This window comes from Epinephelus lanceolatus, chromosome 5 (assembly GCF_041903045.1).
Source record: "Epinephelus lanceolatus isolate andai-2023 chromosome 5, ASM4190304v1, whole genome shotgun sequence".
Classification (NCBI taxonomy): domain Eukaryota; kingdom Metazoa; phylum Chordata; class Actinopteri; order Perciformes; family Serranidae; genus Epinephelus; species Epinephelus lanceolatus.
The window spans coordinates 25,717,839-25,729,181 of record NC_135738.1 but is presented as its reverse complement, the minus strand read 5'-3'; the positions used below and the strand labels follow the sequence as shown (position 1 = coordinate 25,729,181).

The 11,343-nt window shown below is 41.0% G+C and overlaps 1 protein-coding gene across 3 annotated transcripts in view; it reads left to right on the top strand.

The window, feature by feature from the left end:
* Positions 1 to 11,343, top strand: part of shank3a (SH3 and multiple ankyrin repeat domains 3a) — a 284,296-nt gene extending 272,953 nt beyond the window's left edge. For all 3 annotated transcript variants that reach the window (XM_078167969.1, XM_078167968.1, XM_078167970.1), the window contains one exon: positions 4,812 to 11,343. In XM_078167969.1, coding sequence (XP_078024095.1) covers positions 4,812 to 5,382 — 571 coding nt within the window. In that variant the 3' untranslated portion in view covers positions 5,383 to 11,343. The remainder of the gene's footprint in view (positions 1 to 4,811) is intronic.

The window sequence follows — 11,343 nt, the reverse complement described above, 5'->3', positions numbered from 1 at the left end:
ATCAGAAGCCACCAGCATTGCTAGCATTAGCTACCCTTACAGTGTTAGTGTTACAGCATTGTTAATCTTTGCTTTAACTTTCTATGGGTCACAAAGCATGTTGCAGCGTCAGTGAGTAAAAAGCAAATATGAAGCATAGAGAAGAGGCAAAGGCAAGCTTGCTTCTCACAGCGACACTGGGGTCAACTAGAGCATCTGAAGCACAGTGCTGTTTTGTCTATTATCTGTGGGTTTCTTGTTTTCACACCATACCTGAAGGTACAATGAAGTCCTTTATATTTCTGCAGATGTGAGGACACCGAAGAGAGTAAACCTTAAGGTTATAGCCCCTAGGGTAAACTTAAGCTTTTTTAAATATATACTTTTCCTAACAAGCCTATCAACTAATCCCATTGGAAAATAACCCTTTACACATTTTGTTTCATGTATTTTCTTTTATCTATGATGTTACCTTGTTTGCATCACCTGATTGCTTCACTTACAGACTATTTCAGAGTAAAAGTTACTTAAAAAAGAATATAAAATATTTGGTTGTAGGACTGTGTTACCATGACAAATTGTTGGTGTTAGAGATATACAGTAGTACTACAATTGATGGCTCTGGTCTTGGGTCTCGATTGTTCCTTGTTTCCATAGTTGCAGCTGAACTCCTTGGCCTCCTGTTAAATGATCGGGGTTGTAAAGTATATACATCAAGCAGAAGTAGGCAATAATGATAAGGTTACGCTGTTTGTTGTGTGTGTGGGTGTGTGTGTGTGTGTGTGTGTGTAGTAGTAGTAGTAGTAGTAGTAGTAGTAGATTATCTGTTGATGCAAACAAGGTAACAGGGCTTGGAGGCATGCTCTCCCCGAAAGCCTTTCCTCATCTCACACACACTCTGTTGGGTTCTAACCTTTGACCCTGCCAGTAGCTACCCTTCCAGCTTTTCCTTGAGCTTTTCCCAGAGTCCTTGTTCAAATAATACATAATGCATTCTTATATCTGCACCTCTTTGCAGCCATCACTGATATAAACTTGATAAGACCAGAAACTGCAGTTTCCTTCTTATCATCGTGCCCCATCCTACAGTATCATCAGTGATAACTTCAAAGATTTAAGGATGTATTCTCAGAAATATTTGAACATGACTGAACTATAATGGTGTGTCATGTTAAAACCATCCCCTCATGATCTCAGCATTAACTGCCATGTTAATGACAAGACTACCTGACCTTGTCAAAAGTTCTGAGGTGCCAAGGAAGGGTAAATGTCAAATAAATGTCTTCTCTTCTGATCTACTCAGGATTTGGCCCGGTTGTGATTTTATGGTTTGGCAAGTTGGAAGAACAAATGCTTTCATTCATTGGTTGTCCACTGTAGTTTTGCTCTGCCATGAAATTGAGACTAATCAGTGTTAATTTTAACGTGCTGTTCAGGAGAATCCTTCATTTACAGTAATTTATCAGTGAAGATCTCTGAATGGAGGTTTCAAAGAGCTCCGAAGTTTTAGATGCAGTTGATTTTTTAGTCTCGCTCCTCTCTTTTCTTCTTCTCTTGTCCTCATTTCTGTTCGAATGAATAAGGAGGGTGGACAATTTTGCTTTCATGTTCACTATACTTCACTGCTGATTAAGAGGAGCTAAAAGACCTGAGGAGAGACTCTAAGTTTAAGAAGATGTTAGAATAGACCTTTTCGCAGTCCGCTTATCGTATTAATCTCATGAGGAGGAGCTGACCAACTCCGCACAAGTGAAACCAAAATGCTTTAGATTTTTAGCAATCTACACCCATCAAAGAATGGAAAGACTCTTGAGAATTGATCAGTATAGGGCTGTTAGTTTTTGGCCTTTGATACTGACTAATGTTGGCGCTTGGCAGAATTTGTTATTTGAGAGCTACAGTATAGTTTGGCATCAACAAAAGTCTGCTGCTACTTCATGCTGTTGCCTCTGGAAATCCTTGATGCAGAATTTACCTCCAGCACCTCCATAAATATCACAAAGTCATGTATTCAGATTATCAGATTTTGTTTTTTGGGGGTTTTTTTTAATGAAGATAATTGCGTAAGCATAAACTATTCTGTATTTTAAAGTCTTATAAGCATGTTTTGCAGTCTGATCCCCTTTTTGTTCTTTTATTAGTAACAGTAGTCTATTACCAAGATAGTTTGGGTTGAAAAGCTCATTCATCCCTATCGCTTAAGACTTGCGATGCCTGGGCGACCGCAAATGAAACATGAAGTCACCATGTGACATTGAGCCAAATTTAGCCATCAATCATCGGTGTGTACCTCAACAACATCATGATCCCTGGAAGGAACAGGTGACCATGATATCAAATACAACATATCATGTAACACTCACTCATGATTGGGCTCATCCTTTTTCGGAGGTAATGCAATCAAATTCATCCTCACCACATCCATCCCAACAGCTGATTGCCCTAGGCTGACAAAGATGACCATGCACACCATTATTTCTCTCTTTCTCTCTTCCTCCCTCTCTCTCTCTTTCTCTCTCTCTCTCTCTGCCTCTGCATTTGTTTCTCCTCCTCACCTACTAGAGCATTTCACATGTAGCGTAGGCATCCCAGCACCCTTAACTGTAATGTTACTCACTTACCCCATCCACTGTGTGCCCCATTTAAACCCTTCAGAAACCACACATGCTGCTGTACTTTGTCTCTCTTGTGTCCACCTCGTTCACATGCTGTGTATCATGTATCAGCTTTGGGTGGTTTAGAAACCTGTGGTTCTCGTTTTTTTTTTTGTTTTGTGTTTTTTTTCATTTGTGCCCTTTGGTTTTCTGTTCTTCTCTGTTTATGTAATTTGCATAACTTTGTTTTGTTTTTCAGTGATTGTGTTGAGGATGGCCATGGTCCCTGACTGTCTTGCTTATTGGATACTGTAGGTCTCTTAAATGACACTAAAACAGCAGTTTATATTTCCTGAAAACACACACACACACACCCTTATAAACAGTGTAGCAGATACAGATGTTAATTAATCACAACTACTTGCACAACACATATAAATAATTGCTTGCTATCAAGAATAATGGTTCATTTAGTCCACATAATTTCAGAATAAGTACAAAAGCAACCACAAAAGTCAAGGGACATGTGCCCGCCTTTTATTTGTTTGTTTCTTTGTTTGTTTGTTTTTCTTTTGTTTGTGCAGTGTTTGATATGTGAATAGTGTGCTCATTTCTCTCTCATGTAGCCCACTGGTCAGACCTTCCAGTGCCAAAGCCTGCTCTGCTGCCTTTGTCGTGCTTATACATCAAAAACACCATCACATGCACACACGCATAAATACCTGGGCGCATACATGCACTCACAGCAACACTCACACAGTCACACACAGAATTGTACACACACGAAGCACGTCAAAGACAGCAGAGTTGGCTGAAGCAGAGTCTGGTTGGCAGGCTGCGTCTCATGGAGTGATGCTAACATTCTCTCCCATTGCTCTCTCTCTGCTCACCTTGCATGCTCCGCCCTGCTGCTCTGATCTGATTGGTCTAGAACTGACTGTGCGCCCAGGAGGGCAGGACGACTGTGTAAGTGCGCATGGAGCTCATCTCATATCCGTCGGCTCCCTGTAGTCTGATCATTCTTCCAGCCTGTGCGCTGCCTTAGCTACCTCTGTTCCATCACACTCTCTAGTCCACATCAAAGTTTCCAGACACATGCAGTAGAGGGAAGACATGTGCCACACGTGTACATAACACACTCACTAACATGCATGAACAAAGCAGACACCATTGCACCGACTCTTACCACATCTAGGCCTCCTCCTTTTTGCTTCTCCTTTCTTACACCAAGCTAAACTTTCATGTTAGACTTAATCTCTAATCCATCCTCCTCCCTTCTGGCCATCTTTTCCTCCATTAGATCAGTAGTATACTAATCAGCCACTTTCAGACTGTTTAACAAGTTGATGCTATTATTTTTCAAAACAGGGTCAGGCATAAAAATGTGGGTTATACGGCATTTATTGTTCTTTTGGAAGATGCTGGAGAAACTGTTGTTAGTATCAGATTCTTGAGAATTGTTGCCAGATTGTGTTAGTACAATTCTTCCTCTTCATGCTGCAGATGGTAAGATTGGTTTGATTAATCACTGAGATTCCCGAATTGTTGACTTGGCGCATTGAATAGCTGCACCTCAGAGTAAATAAGTATACGTTCAACTGTAATTCTTTGTCAAAAAAGCTACTTCACTGTCAGTAATGTGCAACTGCCTACTGTGTGTTGACATAGTAAATATATGCGTGCACATGTTTGTACTGTCAGTGCTTTCACGTTAGTCCTCGTTTCAATGTAAAACACTAAATCTGGTTGTTACTGTACTTTTATTCTGAGCCTTTGCTGTTTGTGGATCACATATGCCTTAACAGGAAGTAGCTTTTGGTTTAATTCATTAGAGGAAAAACACTTTCAGTAATGTTCAGATGGACTGAGTGTAGATGTCAGTGAAAATATTGCCTTATTCTCAAATGCTGCCATATATTCCCTTGTATAGTTGATGTATTACTTGAAATAGTGATGCAAGTCCAATGTGATATATTCACGATTGAGTAGTAAAGCTGTAAATGATGTCGTGACCAATGAGCGCAGCTTGCTGCTTTGATGTCGCTGTGATGTGAGACTAGCTGGGTCTGTTATTCAGTCAGTTATTAACGTCACGCCTACACTAACTTAAACTTAAGAACTTAAAGTGGTTAATACATATAACCCAAAGCTTGGTCTCCTTTTCTTCTTCATCTGTTCACTTTCGTCTCATCTGTTAACATTCCTGAAACTGTCTCTGTCTCTCTCTGTCTCCCACAGACTTTTCAGCAGCCTAGGCGAGCTCCACACCATTTCTCAGAGAAGTTATGGCACCACATACACCATCCGCCCTGGAAGCCGATACCCTGTCACCCGACGCACCCCAAGCCCAGGTTCAGGCTCACCTGATCGGGGCGACCCTCTTGGACGATTCTCAAGCTTCGGCCTACCGACCTCACCGACAACACCGCCACAAACCATCCTCAAATCCTCTAGCCTCAGCCTACCCCAGGAGCCGAAAGAGGTCCGCTTTGTAATGAGGAGCTCCAGCGCCCGTTCCCGCTCTCGTTCCCCATCCCCATCACCTTCTCATTCCCCCGGGCTGGGGTCACCACTTTTAGCCCTCCGGCCCTTCCACCAGAAACCCCTCCACCTCTGGAATAAGTACGACGTCGGCGACTGGCTGGAGAGCATCAATCTGGGGGAGCACAGAGCAGGATTTCAGGAACACGAGATCGAAGGCTCTCACCTCCCAGCTCTAACTAAGGATGACTTTGCAGAGCTGGGAGTGACGCGAGTCGGACACCGCATGAACATTGAACGAGCACTAAAACTGCTGCTAGAGAGCTGACCCCTGCCCTGAGACACAGCAACAGATGGGGAGAAAGACGAAGATAGAATGGGCAAGATAACAGTGTTGATGAAAGAGAAAGGATAGGGGCCGCTCCTCTTTTACTCTGGCTGCTTTTATGTTCTGCATCACAAATGTTTACCTGTGTACCTTAGCGACACTTTATGTTCCCTTTCTGCATAAATACCCTGCACTTGGCACTGCACTGAAGAGGAGGAGTCAATACATTCGTTCCCCTCTACTCGGCCCTTAGTGTCTGCCCACCTCCTTGCCTGCAGCCAATTAGATCAGACCTCAAAACAGGCTCTGGTCTTTCTTTGCCGAGGAGAATCGCATGAGCTCCAATTAAAACATTTGATTTGTGAAAGCTTCAGTTGTTCCCTTAGTAACACCCACACTTTCTCTCTCACTATTCCCTCCTCTCCTCTCTACCTCTATCCCTCCATCTATTAGGCCTCTGAAAGCCTTTTGCAGTTTGAGTAAAGGAGGAGGAGGAAGAATTTTTGTTCCAAACAGAAAGCTCAGTTGCCTTTCAAAATATTTATACAGAGATCAACAATGATGAACACAGGACTACGGACATACTGCAGACACAGCTCTGAAAAGGTGTGTCTTCTCTATACCTGCTGTAGTTTTTAAACCGAAGACTTTCGAGCCCAGAGGTGGAGCTCCACCAAGTAAACCACGGGAGAAAACCCCTCCACCTTGGTACCCAGACTGTGCTATCTATTATATTTGGAGAATGTTTAATCAACACTCGTGGCTTTTTTCATAATCAATTTTTTGGTTTTCCAAAGGGAATATTATATATAGGTATTATATAATATGATATATATGTATCTAAATATAGCTTTCAGAAGAAAAGACAATGTTGCAAAGAGGAAATGTAATAAATTAATCTTAGCCTGTTTTTGGTTTTTAGTATAGAAGGCAGAGAGAAATCTTTAAATTTATTCCACCAATAGTTTACTCATTTCTACCAATTATATACATATATATATATATAAATATATAAATATATATTTGAAATTTAAAAAAAGTATATAGATATGGAAATGAAATTTTTGTCATAGGTATACAACTTTCCTTATGGTCACCCTTTCTTGAACCGTAGCATGACGAGTTGCATCATGTCTTGGACAGAGAGTTTGATGTTTGTTTTTATTTTCTTACGGTCTTCCTTCATACTAAAGGGCATCCCGTAATGTGAGGCTGAGACCCCAGTTGACACCCATCCCTACCGCTTCAGCTACAGCTCTCACTGACGTGGTTCTCTGGCCCTACTTTATCCACAACAGCGTACAGTAAGGACCACCTAATGAGACAGCTAATTGGTAAAAGGGGCTCTTCATCTTTTGCCTGTTTATCACTCAGGGATGGAAGTTTGGGGCACTAGCATGGAGATGTTGTTGGCTGTTGTTTTATCACTATTCATTTCAATTCTTACCTGTGAGGACAATTTAACACCACCACAGTCTGTAAAAAAAAACAAAAAACAAAAACAAACGTTAGTCGGCTAGTAAAATTTCCATCCCTGCAACCACTGATGATGCTTCTCAGACCAGGCTGCACAAGGTCGTGACAGAAGGAAACACTGGGATGTTTCTCATCACCAGTAGAGAGGAAATTATCTTTTTTGCTGCAGAAGGAAACCAAGTGTGTGTGTGTGTGTGTGAGCCTGGTCAAATTAAAGGGATAGTTTGGACTTTTTGAAGTGAGGCTGTATGAGGTATTCATCTGCAGTCAGTGTATCACATACAGTAGATGGCGATCTCTATGTTTCCTGTTTGGAGAGGCAGGCGGGAGTATCACCACGAAGCTCAGCAATGGACTGTCGTGGTTGGGGTCAGCAGCCAAATGTATTTCAGCCACTAAAAAAAGCCTACATATAAAAAAATCAATATTAGTCTAAGTGGATGCTATACTGAGAATATTTCCACCGCTCTGTCTTGCCATCAGACAGCCCTTTCCTTCAGCATTACATTTTCTCAGCCGTAGAACTTATGTATTCCTACGCATAAGCACAACTGTGCAGCGCACTGTGTTACACTGTAGGTCAGCCTGAAATGAAACATCACTTTTCTAAAGATTTTTTCTAAAGATGTCATGCTTGTTTTGGGGGGCTGCTCAAACAAATAAATGAAAATAGTTGTGGCCAGTTACACTGAATATAGACATCAACACACACAGACTGAGACAGCTCGACGTTTACACTGAACATTTCTCTTAAGAGGATTATGTAAAACCGCTGCTTAAGAAGCCAGAGAGACACTTGCTGAAGAGCACGGCTGTACCCAACCTCCTGGTAAAATTAATACCTACAAATAAATAAAACGACTCACCGAACAACCTGTAAAGTGTGAAGCGCTGGCGGCATCCGATTTAGAAGGATCATAAGGTTGTGTTGTAACCAGTTCCAGGCAGCAGCAGCTCTCTGGGTCCATGAGCACGGGTTTACAGTTTACACAATCGGCTTGTGCTCTATCTTTGCAACCAGTTTTCACACAAGTTTCGCCTCTCTTTCTTTTTCGGTCTGTTGCAAAAGTTCTTCTCTATATTCTGATTTATTAAGGTATCCATTTGTCCCCACACGACACTTGGTCTTTGCTAATCACTCAGTTCTTTTATTTTCTTGTGTTTGTTGTGTCTTCCCTAAACCACTGAACGTCTGACCCAAACTGCTGACCTGCAGTGTAATACAGTGCACAGAGGACTTAAGTTTATGGAGGGCTAAAGTTCTATGGTTGAGAAAATGTAGTGCCAAAGACAAGGCTGTCTGTCGGCAGGGTAAAGCAGTAAAAATATTCTCAATATAGTGTTAACTTCAACTGATAATGATCTTTTTTAGGTAGGCCTTTGTGCAAGAGGTTAAAATGTGTTTTGCTGCTAACCCATCTGTGTCGCTACTCTCGTTTTTCTCACTAAACTGGGAGCATACTGACCACCATCTTCTGTGGGTAATACACTGTCAATGGGTGAGTACCTCACACAGCCCCACTTCAAAAAATCCAAACTATGCCTTTAAGCTTAAACTGAAGCAAAGCAAATGTTTGTTATCCTTAAAACCTACTTTTACCTGGAGTGTAATCAACAGAAACTTGTCATACACGGGCTGAAATGAGCTAGATGTAAAGTATGTGCCCTTCTGAAATGCCACTGCAGAAAATGTGTCTGTAGTTTATCAGGCTGTGGGGATGGGAACGCCTCTGTAAGGTCTTAAAGGAAATTCAGTATTTTACAACCTGGCAGTGTCTTGGTACGTCGCTGCTTCCCTCTATCTCTACGATTTACTTAGTGAGTAAAGTATTATCATGAACGGTGGCAGCCGGAACTCTAAAAATAAGACCCAGGTTGTAAAAAAGAAACAACTGAATTTTCCTTTAACAATACAAAATCTGCAATTGTACTCATGAGTAGCTTCTGCTGGCAGTGAGAAACAGTGAGTTTTATTCACGCAACAAAAAAAGCATTTTATCCATAGCTTTTCTCGAACAGACGGCCAGGTAATCTTTATTACCACTAAAAAAAACCTCCGTACATCAGCAGCAACCAGTCAGTATGCCAAGGCAGTTTCACTTGGTGAGGAGTTGTGTGCATCTTTTTTTTCTTTTCTCTCTTTTATGCTAGCAGTTTATAAAAAAAAAACAAATAAAAAAAGAAACGGGTGGTAAATATAACGTCGTATGTGGGTTGTAGGAATAGCACTCACTGCCTCACTGTGACCTCACTGATTATTTTACTTCTGACTCCAGTGTTACAGTTTGTCCTCAGACTCATTTGGACTTTTTGTGTTTATTGTTCTTTTTCTATTACTTTTTTGTTTTTTCTTTCTCTCTTTGATTTGTTACCCTCGGACACTGTGGGTAGATTTTGTAGCGTGTGGAACATGATACTTAAATCTTTCACTCATTTGAATTTTAGAGTGACAGAAAAAAAGACAGAAAAAAATGAATATCCTGTCCATTCTCAACGTACTTACACTTGTAAAAATGAACAAACTACAAAAAATTTCTTTTTTTTAAATCACAAGCAATGTATATATGATAGATTTCATATAAATTTTTGAAAAACAAAAAGTATATAGATCTATATATGAATGTTTGGCATATATGCATAGTTAACCACCTGTGGAAAAGGTGAGCAGATTTTATTCTTTCTATGAACTCTTGAACTTTTGAACTCTGAACTATGAACTAGGGGATGATTTGCACAAAACAAGGTGACAAGGTGCTAACATAAAAGCCACCCATCGTCCAAGCGCATGCGTGCATCTGGATTCCCCGAATCTCTGTGTGGTCGTTCCTCTTCACCATGCGTGTGTGACTGTGCGTGTGTGCAAATGCTTGTTTGTTTCCATTTTTTTGAGTGTATCTGTGAGAGCGACGACGAGGATGACAGTGAGAGCGCGTGTATGGTTGATTGTTAGGGTTCACATCTTTGGAGCTAGTCCACTATAGCCTTACTGTATTACCATCAGAGATTCCCGGCAGTGGCTGTGTCACACAAACACGCACACACACAATACATACACACACACACACACAAACAGAAAAATGCACACACATTCATCTTCTATTCCAGATTTGAACTTCATTGTTCTGCACTGTTGTTTTGTACCGAGTGACGTCTTCAGAAAGTGGACTGCTCTGCCCAAAGGGAGAGACAGACAGACAGACGGAGAGACAGACCACCACAGGGTATTGAACGAAACCATTGTCACATTTTATATTGCAAGACAACTATGACTCACCTTGTAACTGTGTAGGTACAGCTTATGCAGTGTCACTGTTTTGTACACACATTTCCAGATGGCATTTGCGCTCCTTACCCTCCACTCTGTCTGGCAGCACTCCTTTTTCCTTTTTCAGACCTTCAGTTTCTGAGTTTTGGATATGCTATGTGAGGTGATCCAGTGAGGAACAAACAACACAAAGGAAAAATGTGCCAAAAAATAACTTAACTTTTAACTGTATATTTGTCTTTGCTTTAGGACTATCTTAGTTACAGCATTCTTGAGCTGTTAGACTCAATAATATGGTGCCATCTCCTGGAAATCTTGAGAACTACAGACATTTGTTAGATCCTTCTGTTATTATTTTGTAAAGAAGCAGGCTATTGTTTATGAATGTAAACAATAGCCTGTGTATATCTACCTGTGAGCTTTGCATTAACATTTCTATTTAAATTTTGAGACAAATCACATCACGATTGCTTGATTTTACTGTGATGAAGGTTATTATCCAGCTTGACTTACTGTTCCCATATAAATACAAACACGAGGGGTGAACGTGTACAGTCTGGACTCACACAGGCTGGCCTGCTTAGAAGAAACAATGCTGTAGTGAATATCTGGTCCAGATGGTTGTGTAAGTTTACCACAAATACAGATGCAAAATGCAACATGTAACAGACTTACACATCATTAGGTCAAATAAGTTCAGTGAAGGGTTATCTTTGTCTTATTTTCTAATCAACAAAGCACAATCTAAATAGTGTAGGGGGAGCAGTGTAACCTTTTTAAAACCCACTGGGGTCTGGTCACCCACTGGAACCAGTGATCTTATCATCAAAGGGGTTTTTTTCTTTCATTGTTGGTTTTCTCCTTGTTTGCACTGTGAAGTTTAGAATGGTGGATGTATCACTGCAACGCCTCAGCCTTGTCTCACAGGTGAACTTCCCCTTCTCAGCATCTGCTGACCAGGCAAACCATCTACGACTTCTATCCCGGCAACTTCTGGACGCTTGGAGCATTAGGAATCCCCCTACATTTTAATACACGAAAGCCCTAGTCGAAATAAAAGTTCACCAGAAGCTACCTAGTATTCTTCATGCAAACAGAGTAAGGGTGATAGTGAAAGCTGAGGCAAGATCTGAGATGTTGCCCAGGATATCTCCACCACAGAGATATATGTTTGTTATATTATGTAATAAATTTATAATTAAAACATGAACTTCATCAAA